General features: G+C 35.8%; 1 protein-coding gene across 1 annotated transcript in view; it reads right to left on the reverse strand.

Moving 5' to 3' along the window:
* The window catches only part of ADAMTS20 (ADAM metallopeptidase with thrombospondin type 1 motif 20), an 85,409-nt gene that overhangs the window by 46,476 nt on the left and 21,339 nt on the right, over positions 1-17,594 (reverse strand). The window contains exons 5-11 of the mRNA XM_059472141.1: positions 11,796-11,879; positions 10,964-11,088; positions 10,126-10,166; positions 9,711-9,816; positions 8,482-8,628; positions 7,704-7,845; positions 6,314-6,418 (exon numbers count right to left, since the gene is read on the reverse strand). Of these exons, the coding sequence (XP_059328124.1) occupies positions 6,314-6,418; positions 7,704-7,845; positions 8,482-8,628; positions 9,711-9,816; positions 10,126-10,166; positions 10,964-11,088; positions 11,796-11,879 (750 nt within the window). The remainder of the gene's footprint in view (positions 1-6,313; positions 6,419-7,703; positions 7,846-8,481; positions 8,629-9,710; positions 9,817-10,125; positions 10,167-10,963; positions 11,089-11,795; positions 11,880-17,594) is intronic.

The raw sequence follows: 17,594 nt of genomic DNA on the forward strand, positions 1-17,594 counted from the left end.
TATAGTTTCATACTTGAACATAGAATTTCATACCTATAACAGAAGGTGTAAAATATTTTAATTTATTAACATTTTACGCATTTTTAAATTTACTACTAATTTAACAAAGCTATTAACATTAAAATGGAATTAATAGTTAAATTTTTAAAAAATAGTAAAGAAATAATAATTCTTAGAGCATGATACTACATTACAATGCCTATTATGTTACTTTACATCTCATTCTCAGTGAAGAATTACCTATTTCCACAAAAAAATTACATAAAGGAGGAATTTTCATTTTGTCTGCTGGGATTTACATTATTAAGAAGACAAAGACTGCAAGACTATTTTGTGGTCATGCCAGTTATGAGACTTTACCACACTGTAACTGTACACTTTTACTGTTTATAGAAAGTAATTATCCTTTTTTCCCCAGAAGCATCAACCTCTTGCTTCTAAGAATTTACTAGCCCTGTTCCTGACTGCCTATGTTTCCACTTCAGTGATTATTCAGAAAGTACAGGACTAAAAAGTCTAAATCAGAATCTTATGATGGGTGCATGTGTGACTTTTTCCAAGGAACCAACAGGAACTACCAGGACTAATCCTATTGATGACTTACAGCAGTTTGAATTCTAATTCACTTGTATCCTTTAGAAAATCCCAAGTAGTATATTTGATCACAACACAGTGGAACATTTTATATACTAAAATAGAATATTTACGAGATACTATAATTTCAGCATTACATATCCTGCTGACTTCTATGTGGGAAACGTGTCAACTTTGTCCTTGACTTCAAACAGCCTCTGAGGCATCAAAGACTGCCCTCATCTGGAGACAAGACACTGGCCAGGACTGAATACACGGGGTCAGTATTCATACATAATAGAGAGAATTCTTTATGTTAGAAGCCTTATGCAAACATAAAGATGCCTTCTTTATGTTTGCAGACTCAGGATTAGAGTGTCCATTAATTAGGTTTGTTGTCAGGAGGGATTCTGCTAGTTGTATTGAAAGGGAGTGGCTCATCCCATCTTTCCCTGCAGGAAATATACAGTATGGATCAGTCACTAGAGCAGGTTATATCAACTCAATTGCTTGTTATTTCTAAAGCCTAGGCTTTGCCTCTCTGCAAGACAAAACAGCCTCAAATTACCTTAAACTCAAGAACGATTTTGATAAATAAAGTCTCTGGCACATAAAACCTTTTAATAACCTCTGATACACAAAAGATTAAATAATAAAACAAGTATTAAACCTCCAATTTTTTACAATTAATTTAAATGTACATAAATGTACAATTTCTTGAGAGTTATTACAAATTTATTGCAGAAACTACCAAGAAACCAGTTTCACTGAACACACAAAAATTGTGTGTACTCTTTCTGAATATAGCTGACTGGCACAAAATTCAAATCTTGTGGTTTTATCACTGCTTAAAATAACTCCTCATTTTTTTTTTTCCTTATTAGTATATGCTTTTGTTATATTGATACTTATGCTCACATGCTATCAAACATTTTGTTCTCAAAATAGGAATTTTTTACAGAAACAGGTTCTCTTTTCAGGCTTCTGCCTAAGTTCCTAATCAAACTTGATGATAAAATTGCTTGCCTGAATAATTCCTTGTCACACCAACTCTTGCATATAGACCATGCATCTATATCATGCATATCTTTTAATCTCTGTATGCCTTCCCCTAAGAATATGATCATTCCAATTGACTCTCAGACCCAAAGCAAATGCATAGAACTGTGTAAACAATTCAGTCAATTGGCCAGATCATCACTTAATGCTAAAACTAATGCTTTAACCTAAAACCAGAAAGCCACCATTATTTCACTGCATATGAATTCTCACTGGAGTGGTTACTGTTAGTCTGTATTATTTTTTTTCAAGATGGCCTTCAGGTACCTTTACATGCAAGCCTTCTAGTACCTAATGTCAAATCCCTAGCAATCAATGGTAGACTTTCTACAGAGTCCATCCATAATAAGGAACATTAAGAACTTGCCTTTCCAAGAACTGTCCTTAGCATCTTACGAAATAATTTTTTTCTACTATAGGCTGAAGAGTCTAAATCTTCCTTTACAAAATGAACACTGCATTCTAATATAGACAGTGATCTAGCATTTAGGCTCTTTGTCCTTCCAGAAAAACATTTACAATAACTTGAAGGCAGATTTCAAGAAAAAAGTTTTTAAACAAAATTTTATAGCCTCAACAGTACAATTTTGATCCATAAAAATGCAAAGCATATGCTTACATCTGGGATTTTAATAGCTTATTCAACAAACTTGTCTCAGCTATTATTCAGCTGCATTCCTACAGAAGCAACATGATGAAGTCAAGGTCGAAAACTCCTGCACCAGAGAGGTTCCAGATGTTTCTCTGTCAATTCATTTGAATCGTTGCTTCACTGAGAATAGTATGATACACAGAGCTTTCATAAACTTAAATATAATTGCTAACAATTTTTTCTACATTCTTATGGCAAATATAGCATATGTGTCATGTAAAGGGGATATGACACATAATTCCAAACATACCAATTGCAGCAAGTGGCGAGGCTGCTCTAGTCAAGATCAACATTTGGTTTTCTGTCGAAAAACCTAGAAATGCTTCAAATTTGGAATCAATAAACCTATGGGTACCCAAACTTGTTTTTATTAATAATCTGCTTATAATAAGCACTTGGAGTCTTTCCTATGGATTAACCTATGACTAGATAAATTGCTTTTGATAGCTTTCAATTTATCTCTAACTAAACTTTTTAAATTTCCAGGAAAGCAATCTTGGAAGAAATTATTAAAGCATTACTTGACAGGCTATGCTTAACTTTGACTGAATGAAGGAGAGGGGTGGATGCGTGCAGAACAGGACTAGAGCTCCTCTGAAATCAAGCACTTCCCACACAGCCCACCAAGATGAGAAGTGGGACCCTAAGGTACATAAAAGGAGCTAAACTAGAGTTAATAAAATGAGCATACAAAGCAGAAGAAATGGAGCTTCGAACTGAAGGTGTCACCACAGCATCTCAGGTCTTTATCTCAGACAAGTCTACATTTATTACTCAAATGACATTATCTACAAAATCCACACTATTTAAGTTTTTTCAATGTTTTCAACTTTTTCTTACAGAAAAATTGCATCATTTTTTCTCCCTTGAAACTTCTAATTTTCTGAAATTATAGCTCAAAGAAAAATATTTCACAGAAATCCCAGCTTACAGAAAAAAATTTATGGTTTGAGCCCATACTTTACTCTGTTCTTACAGTTCAAAAAATCTGCGGCTGCTTTCCAGATGGTGAACATATTCCCCTATCCCCAACTCTGATAAAATCCACATGATTTTTTTATACTTACTTTACATATATATACATTGAAATTATTTATTCTTTTAGATTCAATATCTTCATGTATTACATTGTCGAAATAGTCATCAATGCTATGTCAAGCTATGCAACAATTCTTAATAATAATCAATTACTGGGTACTACCTACCAGTCAAGAACAGCAAATATAATTCAGAATTAGATGGGTATTTCTTTTACTGTTCAAAGCAATTCTTTGTTGCTCTGCATTCTCATTCTCAGTTATATCTGTATCCCTGTCTTTTATGCCAAAAGGACTAGGATGAAATCTTAACTTATTTGATTGCTATTCTGAATATTTTTAGATGCTATCTCAATATACATTACATATCTACAGTGAATAGAATTGATTAACATGTCTCTAAAACACAGAAAAGCACATTCTTTCCAATCCAACTGTTACTTGTACCATGTGAATTCCTTCTTGCTGTTAAAGAGATTTTTCCAAACTTCATGGACAGTTAGTTTTTTACAGTGTTCAAGTAGCAAACTGCCATTATGCAGAACACGGGGATATCCCCAGGACACTGAAAAGTTTAGGTCAGAATCATATAGCTACGTCCTACCTCCCCATTCCAATGCTCAAGGAATCAAAAGAATATGGGCATATTTCTATACTCCTCAGGAATCCAGGAAGGACCAGAGTGCAAACTTTTGGAGTGCCTCAAAAAAACAGTAATAAACGACTCATGCTTTACTGGGTATTTTTGCTGTTATTTTCATATCAATAAAGACTTTTTCTGAGAATGCCACTCCTGAAAGAGAGGTGTTTTCAACAATTTTTCTTCTTTGGAGGTGGGTTTTTTTTGACTCAGATATGCTTCACTAAATCCAACTGTTAGAGCAGTTCATAGAGCCAGATTCAATAATACAACATGTGATGTTTGAAATCTGAACTTAAAAAGTTGATACTAAAATAACAAATGCCTTAAATGGGTCTTTTCTGTATCCATCACAGCAATAATGTTGTAAATGCTAAAAATAAATCAATTTAGCTTGCTGGGAAATGTTAATTACAATTAACAGTCACCATCTCTTATGCCCATTAACATCAGTGGCAACTTGCAGTCTGAGCTTGAGAAGAACTGTCCCTTAGTCAGAAACAGATGACAATTTGTCAGATTAATTAACTGCTGTTCTTTCTTACATCTTTCAGAGGTAATGACCATAATTAGCTCTTTACTTCCTAGAGAAAAATGGTTCCACTGCACTAATTACATAAAAAAGGTTTTTGTATTCTTCTGTAAAAGAAGTCCTCTGATGTTGGCAAATTAGAGTCAATTTAACTGAAGGTGACAAATGAAGTTTACATAAAAGAAGAACTTCCTTTCTGATGAGTGACTGACTGAAAAATGGGTTAAACATTTTAACACCAACGGCATGCAGAGGCTACAATCAAGCAAAGCTTCCACTACAGCCTTCAAGTAACTTTTTCTGATCTTGCAGAACAGAAAGAAGCCATTTGAGAGAGTTTACCCACTACATTTGTTTTCCATTAAGACACTATTTTCAAACTCCTCATTAATATTCTCTTACCAAACATAGAATCTCGTAAGATTAAAAGTTATTGGGGAAAAATTAGAAATAACTGAGTGAAATGTAGCTGCCTATTATACAAGGAAATTAAATGAGAGCTTTTAATAATTTTGAACATATAAAATTATTTTTAAAAAAATTAACATTGCTCCCACATTGCCCCCTGAAGCCGCCAAAGCACACTACTATATAAAAGCAGCTCAAGATAATAAACTACCCACACTTAAGATAATCATTGTCATACATTACCATGTAAAATCTCAAAAACATTTATTCTCACAATACCCTGACAAGTAAGAAAACACTTCTGTTTGCTGGTGGTGAAGTAAGACATGAAGAAGACAAATACTAGACCAGTAAAGAACTTAAGCACCTTATTTTTATTCACTTCCCAAACCACATACAAATCCAAAACTAATAGCTGCAAATCTTCGCTGGAAACTGGATACAACTAGCCTCTGCCATTGCTTGTGTTTCTATCAAGGTTCTGTAAGTGCCTTGACTATATCTAGTAATAAGATATTCATGACCCTTATGGACATCCCAAGGAAGGCTATATTGTCCAATTTTACAGATCAGGATCAGAATTCAAAGACTTGCAAATGAAGAAGCAGTGAGTAGCACCCTTATCACCAAAAAACTCCTTACCAAATAAACAATGAGCAGAATATAGGAAACGCAGTTTCCACTTCTTTTTCTTTAATCTGTCAAAGCATTTAATCTGTACTTCAAGCAGCCAGGTAGTCTTACACATTGGGGGATAAATGAGAAGAGAGCTCCTGTTTCTAGCACTGAACAGACCCAAATATCCTGAGTTATGTTACAATAGGAAAGACAGAAAATGAACATGAGTTATGTGTGCTAAAGGCACTTCCTGGAGTGAGTGAAGAGCTATTGACACGTTTTCCTATTTGCTCTGAAACAGATACAGTGCAGATATAAATATCAGAGACTAGAATCCAAAGACTCCCTCTTTCAAAAAGCATACAACTGTACCTAAGTGACTCATACTTAATTTGTGCTGGTTCAATAAACAGCCTCTACAAGATGAACTGGGGGAAACACAGTTTAAGGATGTCATATTTCAGATAATTTTACTTTGGACACTACTAATCAGGAAAAAAACAACTTATGCATGAGCTGAACATTTCAAACAGAAGGAAAGATGTCAACTTTCCCCTGACTTCTTTCACCTATTTTAAAGAAGTGTGGCATCTGTAAACTTTCATAATTACTCTGAACAGACAAACTGTGGGTTTTTCTGTCACAAGATTACAGAACTAAGAGAAACTGCATGTAAAGTCAGGTAGACAATTTTCACACCATCAGTAGTCTATAAGCACAGTATTGCCACACAGCCACACACTTTCTTACCTACATCCAAAATTGCAAGTACTGAGAAACAAAACAAGGCTTACCATGCCTATACCACAAGCTGTTCCATCAGCCAAAGGCATGTGCTGAGTACGACAACCCTTGTGAACACCTTCTGTGCTTGTGCACCATAAGCGTTTGCATTGTTTCTAAAAAGAAAACCAGGTTACTTTTTTTGCACTGGCAATACCATTTTAGACATTAGCTGTGATTACTTTATTGTTTTATTGATTATGTTAATTTTCTCACACCATGCAGGCTTAGGATTTGCTATTGTACTACCATGTTTTCACAGGTAAAGCCCTACAGAACCAAAATAGATTTTGCTTAAGACCAAGCAGGAATGTGGAATTTCTGAAATTGATCCCATCAGATTAACAGATAACTTCATTTTCTACTTCAGCAGAAAATTTATTTAAAAGTGTAAGAGGTTATGGGTAATACCACACACAACAGTTTCCACTGAATCCCCCAGAAGAAGACCCTAAGTGAATTTAACAGGAATTAAATGTACTGTCTAGAAAATGAGGCAGAAAGCCTCATTTTCAAATTGCTAAAAACTCTTAATAGACAAATAACCCTTACGGATTAAACAAATTTATAAATCAGTTTTCAGTAACACCATCTTCAGGTGTTTGAAATCCTCTTTTCCTCTCCTTTAATATTCTCACAAAGCCTGACCCCTCTTATACAACATTTTACCTCACCAAAAAGCTCCACTTAATTCAGTTTGAATTTGAGCTTAAATGCTCTTCTTTAAACAGCTCCAACAAGACATACAATGCTGGTAGAGGAATTTTACAAGTTGCTCCAAAATCTAACTCTACCTGAAATCTTGTCAGCAGTGAATAAAGTGTTATAATTGTGTTTACATTGCAACGGCCACATTAAGTTTTCAAGATACATCTTAAGTTTCAGTACTAATCTGTTTGAGTTTTCTCTCAGTTTTGTATACAAAACTGTCAGGCATGAAAATATTTTTGGACTCTGACAAAGTAGAGGGAATCTACAATTTGGAACAAACATTTAGAAGAAATGTTTGAGATAGTCTATTTTTAAGCTGTAAGTTTCTAAAAAGCATTAAAAGAAGCAGAGAAGCAAGACCTGCTAATGTAAGATATTATGAAAACATTTGCAGGAAGTGCTGAAATAAATCCCTTTAAGTTGTTGCAGGAAACTTTAGCATATGCAGCTTTAGATATTTTAAAAGAATTGTCACATTCATAGATATGGAAATCAAAATGAATTAAACCTATTTTCTATTGCAATAGATTTCTCACATGTGAAATTGCAATGCTGTATACTGAACTCTTCCACTTCAAAACAATATAACCTGAAATTTTACTTATTTCAGGATAAAATCATTCCAAAACTAGTACTTTTCAGTAATTTTTTAGCCTAGATTAAGCATAACTTTGCCTGGTTTTCACTCACCATGTAAGGGCATACTTGTGACCCAATACCAAAAGTAAGCTCACACTGCTTGTTGACATCATACATTGACCCAGGCAGCTGAGAGGAGAGATGGTATGTTTCTCCACTAGGTTTGTCTAGGAGGCACTCACCATAACCAGTACTGTTGTAAAACAGGAACAAAATGTGAATAAATCACTCAACTCATTGGGAACCTTCTCACTATTCACACAACATTTTACACACACATATCTCAGTGGAGTTATGTGTTTGCATGCTTACTTGCCTGTATAATGACTTTAATTGAATTAATGAATAAAGAAATGTACCAGATCACTTGATTTTCCTATTTTGTATTTTGCAGTTAGATCCACAAAAAAAAAATTAAGTGGGTTTTTTTCTCATTTTTTAAAAAAAGAAAAAATGGTACTACCTAAATTATACCCATCACTTATTTTCAACATAAAAACTATAGAAAAATAAAGGGTGCCTATTCTAACTTACTAAAATAATCTTAAAGGTATTTTCAATCAAAAATACCACTACATTAAAAAAATTTCTAAGCTTTACATGTTCAGTGCAACTTTAATGGTTATAATTCACAAAAAAAGTTAAATACATGTATTTTTCTGGAGGACTGAGGCCCTGCAAGTCAGTGGTTAAACCAAAGAACAGTGCAAAAACTATATTTAAGCAATACCTTTAAAATATTTCTCAGAAATAAATGAAATTGGTAAGGCAAAAAAAAAAACAAACCAAAAAACTCCACTCCAAACCATAGCATTATATTGATACTTACTCAAGAAATTCAGTGATGTGTTTTTGACTGCATTTTGACCAGGTCCATGGACTTGTATGATAATTTAAAGTTGGAGCCATCACATGATATTGGTGTTTAAGTCCAGCTTCTTTACATTTAAAACTATCATCATGAGGCACATTAAACCTAAAAAGCAAAAGAGATAAACTCCAAAACAAATTCAGCAATAATTAACTGAAACTTTCTTTGCTGCAGCAGCAAATGCTTGAATTCTGAGTTTGAGAATGCCTTAAAATTTACTGGGACTTAATGCATCTATCTGACCTTTTGGCAATATCTTTAAAATTACTTACATAATTATCCCCTTATCCAAATGCTCCTAGTTGTATAGTGGTGGGTACAGGAAGAATTGTACAAGTAACATATTTTTTTAGCTTACCAGAAAAATTCCAGTGTTTTAGGAGTGCAACACTATAAAGGAACAACCCATGTCCTCAACTGAATATACAGGCCATGGCTGGTCTGTTCACAACATGCAACCCAACACTCACATCATAACTCGAACTACTCAGAAACAAAAACTGCAGAGCACATCAATATCATACTCAATGCAACTAACATCTTACATTACTATCTCAGTTCAAGTACCAAGACAAATAGCATGTGTCTAAGTGGACTTGCAGGCACAAGAAAATGAACAAGCTAGCTACTGAGCTCTGTACGGTCGTCGTTACCTACACTGCAGCATGCTCATGGAGCTAGAGTATAGCACCTTTCTGCCATCACTGATGAGGTATGCTTCATAAAATAAAATGCTGTCATCTCCTCTTATTTTTCAGTGTAAAGTATTTCTCTTTGTGTTACTCTACTGTACTCTGAAAGGATCAAACACAAGGAAGAATATTTCTGTGTTATATTAACAATTGTCTTTTCTTAAAGGTAAATTCCTAACAGAGCTAGAATACACTTAGATTTAACAGGACTGTGTTGTACTACCTAGGGTATGCCCCAGTGTCTCAACCAATTCATATGACAAAAGGACAGAATTAATCTTTTGGACAGTTTTCCCTAGAATTCAGGATACCAACCAAGTTAGAAAACTCACAATTTCTTAACCAGGCTCACTGCAAGAGGCAAAAATAATGACTCTTCTGAAAGGCCACATCAAACTGCACCCTCTTAGAAATGCAAAGCCCACTGCTGAAAATTGGTCACATTAAAAAGGAAATTAAACAAAAACAATTACCTGCCAAGAAATAGGTACTTACACATGTCCAAGCTCATGTGCTATAGTAAAAGCAGCACTCAATCCATTTTCTTCACTTACAGAACAACTGCGCAGTGGGTCGCACATTGTACCTAGCTCTGCTAAACCTGCAAAATTGAATCCTTGTATAAAAGCTTAAGGGAATGAATTGTCACATATTGCCATGCATTACAGTGAATGCTATGGCACTCAAGTCAAAAGCTGTGCCTCAAGTATGCAGCAAATTTACACAAAACAAACAACCACCTGGCACCAAAGTACATGCCAGGAGAGAATAGCAATAAGAAATGGGAAATCATTATTTTTGTCTGTGTGGTTTAAATTTTGTATCTATTTTCTGACTATTCCTAAACCAATATTGACACTGATATTCTTATGTATGTAAAATCATACTGATGAAAAAGAGAGTAACTCACCAAGAGTATCACACTTCTCTCTAGCTCTGCAGATATCTTCCCTTGAAAGAAAATATTTATTACAAATCATTAGAGTATATAAAAGAATATTTAAAAAGTATTTCACTGTTGCTACACTAGTTACAGCAATTGCAAATCTGATTCTCATTCTTTAATGTTACAGGCCATTCAAACCATTTGAATTCTAGTGAAAGAAGTGATTTAAATTCACCAGACTAAGTCCACAGTGATGCCTTTTATCTAGCATGCAAAGAATAAAAAATTATCATGTTCTTTCTCTAGAATGCAGAAGGTAGCTTAAGTATGAAATGATGCTGAAAAACATGCAAATTGCAGTATACTTGAAACCTTACTGAAGGAAAAATCAGTGAAAAAGAGACTATTCCAATGAATGAACATCAGAACCATCACTGAGGTGACTGGTGTACGGGCAGAAAACATACTAATATTTATATGCTTTCCATTTTAAGCTTTTCATAGCTCTGATCAGGCTATCAGGAGCTGTCTGTCACTGCATCCTTCAGCTGACTCTAACAACACTCCTCCCCTATCACATGTATGTACCAAAACTAGAGATTTAACTTCCTTGCAACACTTGCAGGTCTAATTAATTTCTATAATCTTTAATGGAAGGATAATCAGATGCTTATCTATCAATATAGCAATGTCAGAGTAATTGCTCACATATTGATAATCAGTGTTTTGGAAGGGCAAGATACTGTTATTCACTTATCTATGAATAATGTCAGTGGAATGGTTGAAAGATTATATTGTAAAAACAAAACTGAAGCATTTGTCTCACCTAGGTGGGTAATTGTGGCTACTTTAGATACTGTACCTTGTGATGAGAACAGCAGTATCGTGATGAGAAGGGTGAGTATCATCCAAAGTGTTTTGTGCTTGCTGCCATAAGCAAAAATTACGCAGAGTGGTAGCTGCATTAAAAGTGATAGCTGGTCCTTCCTAAGCAAGAAATGGCCAAAAACATCAAATAAGGCCTTCAATATTCATGCACTTGCACTTACTGCACTGTCATTTGTGCTGCTAATCTACAAAGTAATGACTTGTGCATGGAAAGAAAGTCAGCAGGACTCGACATAAGAATTCCCTCAGCACATTTTTTGAAGGGCCAGATCTGAATTCATCTACAAGTCATCAGTCATAAGAACCCATTATCCTAAACAATGTATGTGAGCATTTACCATGTGTTCAATATTAGCAAATATAGTGACAAAACATTTATAATAAATAAATATAAATCCACATATTTGAAAAGCAAGTACTTCTTACAATCTTAAAATACTACAGCTGTTAGGGCTGAAAGCCTTCCATCGAAACCCTCTATAAAAAGTACTATTTTCCTGTCATGTTTCCATGAGCACAACCACACTTCAGGTAGTTCTGCCATAAGCTTTCATATACTATCTGGTTTATGTCAGTATAGGTTAAATGAACTTACTAATACAGACAGGAAAATAGAGGCATTAAATACAGGCCTTGAAGTTAACATTGCATTTGACATATTGTTTCCTATTTTAAAACAACATTATGTAGTTAAAAAAATATTTTATATTTAAACTACAAAAGAAAAACTTTGTAATTACAATGTAAGTTCATGCATTTTGTTTCTAATATAAGAAAGAAATCTTTTAAATATTTATTTTTCTTACCTGTTCATTGTGAATTACAACTAATTTGACAATAACTATATTTATAAGATTTCCAATACTTGAATCTTTATAAATAGCTGCAACCTAAAGAGAAAAAAAGATTAGAGTATTAAACTCACCTGGTAAACTATCTCTTTTAATGAAACAAACAAATCACCCAAGCAAACCAAGCCACTACACAACAGGTATCTCATTCATCCAACTGTACCTTCTACCCAAGGACACGGTGACAAAAAAAATAATATCCAAATAGCTTCACTATAGTCATTTCCAAACAGACAGACAACATGTTGAAATGATAATGTAAAAAGTACACTTATATAGTTTATGGATAAAATATCAAAGAAAGGAAAAAAGTACTGTTAATGTGACTGTGAGGCATAAGCTGCTTTATATGGATGATTTGCAGAATCAATGGAAATATTAGAGAGCCTTAAAAAGCAACTTGGAACAAATAAGGTTTTATCTTGCTCTTAATGGAAGCTAAACTGAGCTGTAAAACTGTATAAAAAATAAACATGACATATACAAAGGTATCTTTCTGCATTCATAAAATTTGTATTTATATACCCAACAGGCATTTTTATACATACTCTTGCAGACAGATAGTAAAATTCATGAGTCAATTCCATGCAACTTTCAAAGTGAACTACTTTGAAAGTTATTTTTCATAAAAACAGTATAAAAAATTTATGCACTCCAAGTAACAGCTTCAGATACTTCATCCATGTGAATTCTGGCTTAAAGCAGTAGTCGAATGACAGCCTTATGTAAACAAGAGTTGCCACCAAACACAGAAGTACTGGCTTTCCTCCCTTCAAGCTTGTGCTAAGGCTGCAAGGCTCCAAAGTGATCAAGGAACTGATACAACTGCAAATTTTTGGGTTTTTTTTAATCACATTATACTGGTCAATATGCTCTCATTTCTTGTGCTGTCTCCAACACAAGTGCTGACAGAGGGAAAGGGGAAGAAGAACAGACTTCTTTCAGAAGTCTTTTGAGCCACTTGAACTGGCTCAAATCGTTTGTGAAACCACAGCCTTGCAGTGTATAAATTCTATTTACCTGAGGTCAAGTAATACTGCTAAAACTTAGAACTGGGGCTCCCAACTCATGTCCTACCTTTCTCTAAACTGGAGACAACACAATATGCAGTACTGTCCTTCATTCCTTTGTTGACAAGCAAGCTGGAAGTAGAGGATTCAATAAGAGTAGGGGCTTCAGAACCCATGTGGAGAACATATTTCAGAGTAATACAGCTATTGTTTGCTTCTTTCCATACAGAATCCTTTCTTGGTAACTAACCAGCAAGTAGCCAATTACTCTTAGGTGGGAATAAGGAACATCTCTCAAATACTCACAAAAGTGCTGAATCCATTGGGCATGGACAAACTCAGAAGCCTTTACAAAAGGTATCTGAAATGCTCAAGCAAAATTTAGGCAGAATTGAGGGGAATAAACTATCATTTTTCTAATATCAAAATTACTTAACCACAATCAAGCTCATAATGTATTCTTCTACTTTGAAATCCACTTTGATCAACTTAGAAAGGATATTTCTGGACCTTTATCCTCTCCACAGTCAAAGTATACTCCTATAGGAACGCTGTTTTACAATAACACAATTATCACATCCATCTCAACTCATGTAACCTATAGGGAGCAAATTCCTATAGGTTTGCTCCCTATAGGTTACATGAGTTGAGATGGATGTGATGGTCAATTGAGAAGGAGAAGGGATGAACTGTTCTGTAGACATGACTATCTAGACATATGTATTTAAACATACATTTTCATACAAGACATGAAGAACAGCTATTTAATTTCTTCATCCCTTTACTATGGAAAGAGACAAGATGTTTAATTTTCAGATGTATGAGGCTAAGGCAGATTAATTCCAGCCCAGCTCTTTCAAGTTTTACTTTTCTTCAGCAAAGAAGAAACAGAATATGGGTTCATATGGCATTCTAAAATCATGTCAGAGAGGAATCTGAGATGAGACCTGTGAGGATCTTCGGCATATTCCAAGAATTGGAAGACACTTGTTCCAAGGATTGATTCTAATACCATTTAAGCTGTTATAAGAGGCACTTACAACTGAGAATTTGTTACAGTATAAACTTATACAAGAAGATTACATGTGTATAGCACTAACACAGACTTTTTTCACTGGACATGGTTGTTGCACTTGTCCTTGTAGACCTTCATGGATTCACACAGGCCCACTCCTCAAGCCTCTCCAGAAGGCATCCCTTCCCTCAAGCAACTCAACCGAATAACTGAACTTGGTGTCACCTGAAAACTTGCTGAGGGTGCACAAAATTACACTGCCAGTGTCATTGATGAAGATATTAAAAAGTGTTAGTTCCAATATGGACCCTTGAGGGACACCACTCATTACTGGTTTCTGTTTGGAAATTGAGCCATTGATGATACCTCTTTGGAGTGGCCATCCAGGCAATTCCTTATCCATCTAACAGTCCATGCATCAAATCCACATCTTTCCAATTTACTGGACAGATTGCAGTGGGGGGCTGTATCAAAGGCTTTACAGATGACCAGGCAGAGTTCTTTCCTTGCCCCTGGTACAGTTACTCCATCATAGAATGCCACTAAATTAGTCAGAAACATATCTTAATTAACTTGTAAATCAGTCTTGCTAGTGTCTGGTTTTGGAACAGAAAGCTCGAAGCTCAGGAACCAGATGCATTTCACTGGCTGTCAAGTAAAGAGCATGCAGGTCATCTGAGGTAGTGACACAATCAACAAAAACCAACACATGACTTGTCCAGTACTCTAAGACTATATATATCAGGTAGAATAGGCAAAGGGATTGAGAACTGAATGGGAGAGTTAACTAGGTTCAGCCAACACCAAACAATGCCTGCATGCCTAAACTGTGACTTTCAACCTTCAGTGCAAAATTAGCCTTAAGTTTCCCAAATGCCTCCTCTGCTATAGTAGAGATAATTTCTGCTCCTGGGTGATTAGAATGATCCAGGCAAGGAGTTAAGGCTGGAGACTTCTTGTAACTAAAACTTAGCAGTTCTTGTTCATCATTGTAGTAGTACTTATAACGTAGTTGATGGATGTTCCCTCATATACATTAATAGTTCTTTGAAAAAAATCTTTTACTGCTGTGCAGGTGCTTTCTGTCAAGGTTATCCTGCTGACAAAATCTGGAAACATAGAGGAGGCAAAGAAACCAACACAAAACACAGAGACAAGAGTGCTCCATCCTGCCTGTTGACCCAATGTCCATTTAAAATAATTGAGCAAGAGTATATCTTCAAAACACAAAACTAGTTACTCATACCTCAGAGGAGCTGCATTAGACTGAGTAAGTATATGAGAGAAAAATATCTCATTGCATGCCTGAAGAGAATCTGTTGCAGGACTTTCAACACTATATCCATCTGAATTATGTACTGGTTATCTCTCTGCAGAATAGCTGAAGACTGGAATAATGTCATGTAGATGCCAGAGGTCTGCAGTTCCTGCCAAAATGTGAAAAACACCTGTTTCCATTATGAGAGAAAGTAAGTTCATGCTAAAGATAAAGTAACACTGCTCTTATTAATCCTATGTTTGAGTCAAACTATGGATCCTTTGCCGCATGATCATGACCTCCAAACATTTAGTTATTACTACTGCTTTCAAAAGATCAAGAGCAAGACTGTATGTTGATAACAAGATGCTCTTACCAGCAAAGTTCAGTATGCATTCTCAGCACGGTCGAACAACTGTGAAAAGTCCTGAAAACTGATAACCACAAATCAAACTTGAAGATAGGTTACCTAAGGAACTAGGCAGACTAAAATAATCCACTGAGACTTGAAATTTTACAGTGATGCAGGAAACTATCAAAGATCTGGAATATAATATCCTTATTTTTGGTGAAAAAAAAATAAGATGTAAGTAGTCCCTGCTCATGTATTCTAAGGATACTCCTCTCAGTCATCTCTTATTGGAGGCATTCCTGAAAAGAGATGATGAAATGGGATAGGAATTTAACAGAATATACCATTTCTTTACAATTTCCAGATCCCCTTGGTTTACAGTGATCTAAATCCAGGCTTCAGAGAAGTAGGAGGTAGTAGCCAAGATAAAGTGAAATTAGTTTCAAAAGATTTTTCAAACTCTTAAAACCAGCCTTCACCAACCAGAATACAACAAAGAATGGGGAAAATATAAATTAAACTAGTTACGCTTTAGTGGAAGGATCACAGCTTTTATTTTCAAGAAAGTGTGAAAGATTAAGTCAGACAGCTGTGGCTGCCAGTTTATTGGAAGCAACTTGGTCACACAGTTTAGTTTCTCTTGAAAATCCTGCTTCAACTGTCCATGAAAGTGTGACTGAATAGAGGCAAAATGCCCTATTTAGAAAAGGTGCTGATAAGCAAGTACCCCTAGAGGCTGGAAGGTAAGGTAAATGATATACCCAAATCCAATTGGATACATCTTGCTTAGCTCTTTTTTCCTTCCTTTTTTCACTCCTAACATTGTATCACAAGACCTCTTTTTCTTTCCTCTTGTCTGGTACACACAAGCATGGTACCAAGAAAATACAAACATTCATATCCCCTGAAAGAAACACAGCATCACTTCATAGCCTGTATGTCTTTTGTAGGCTCCAGAATCTTCTATGTATCACTGTAGTGATGAAAGCATGTAAGATATCCAGGATCTGGGAGATTTCTCCTTCACATTTTCCAGTGTCATATTGATTCTATCATATACTTTGTAAGACCCAAAAATTGTCTGAAGTCATGAGATATATGAGCAGCTACTGCTTCAGAGAAAGAACCATGTTATTTCTGTTGGTGCTACTCCTCTATTCAGTGGCATGCATATTTCTGTACAAAACTGGCTTCCACAAGTAGATCCAGCAAAGACTTCTCATGCAAACTTGCACAAGTATACCCATGCCTCAGACTTCCCAATTTTTTCCCCTGTAAGTTTTAGTTCATCTACTGCCCCCTCACCCAAGTCTTGTTCAAGCTACTATCCGCTCAGTTAACCAAGTAGAGGTTCTACATGTCACCTCATGGAGTGCTTTAGTGGAGGCAAAAGGAAAGAATACATACCTGCATTTTAAAGCCTGAGTTGCCTTTTGTGTTGATTTTGGCTAGGGTAGAAATATTGTCTTCATACTAGCTGGTATAGGGCTATGTTTTGGATTTGTGCTGACCACAGGGTTGATAATACCGAGATGTTTTTATTATTGCTGAGCAGAGCTTACACAGAGCCAAGGCCTTTCCTGCTTTTCTTACTGCCACACTGGGAAGGAGACTGGGGGTGCCTGGGGGGCTGGGAGGAGACAGCCAGGACAGGTGACCCAAACTGGCCACAAGGAGGTCCCAGACCAGGTGCCATCATGCTCAGTGTATGTGCTGGGGGGAAGGAGGAGGAAGGGGGGACATTTGGAGTGATGGAGTTTGTCTTCCCCAGTAACCATTACATGTGATGGGGCCCTGGTCTCCTGGAGATGGCTGAACATCGGCCTCCCCATAGGAAGCACTGAATAAATTCTTTGCCTTCCCTATTAAACTGTCTTTATCTCAACCCACGAGTTTCTAGCTTTTACCCTTCTGATTCTCTCCCTGATCCTGTTGGCGGGGGAGTGAGCAAGTGATTGTGTGGGGCTTAGTTGCCAGCTGGGGACACCCCATCAGGAATGCCTGTGTTCTGTCTCACCTCTAACTGTAACTGAGATGGGTGCAAAGATAGAGCTTTAATGTTGCAGTAAGTCAGAAGATGGTAACAGTCATGATCATCACCATCTACAACTGTAATGCC

Source organism: Ammospiza nelsoni, chromosome 5 (assembly GCF_027579445.1).
Source record: "Ammospiza nelsoni isolate bAmmNel1 chromosome 5, bAmmNel1.pri, whole genome shotgun sequence".
Classification (NCBI taxonomy): domain Eukaryota; kingdom Metazoa; phylum Chordata; class Aves; order Passeriformes; family Passerellidae; genus Ammospiza; species Ammospiza nelsoni.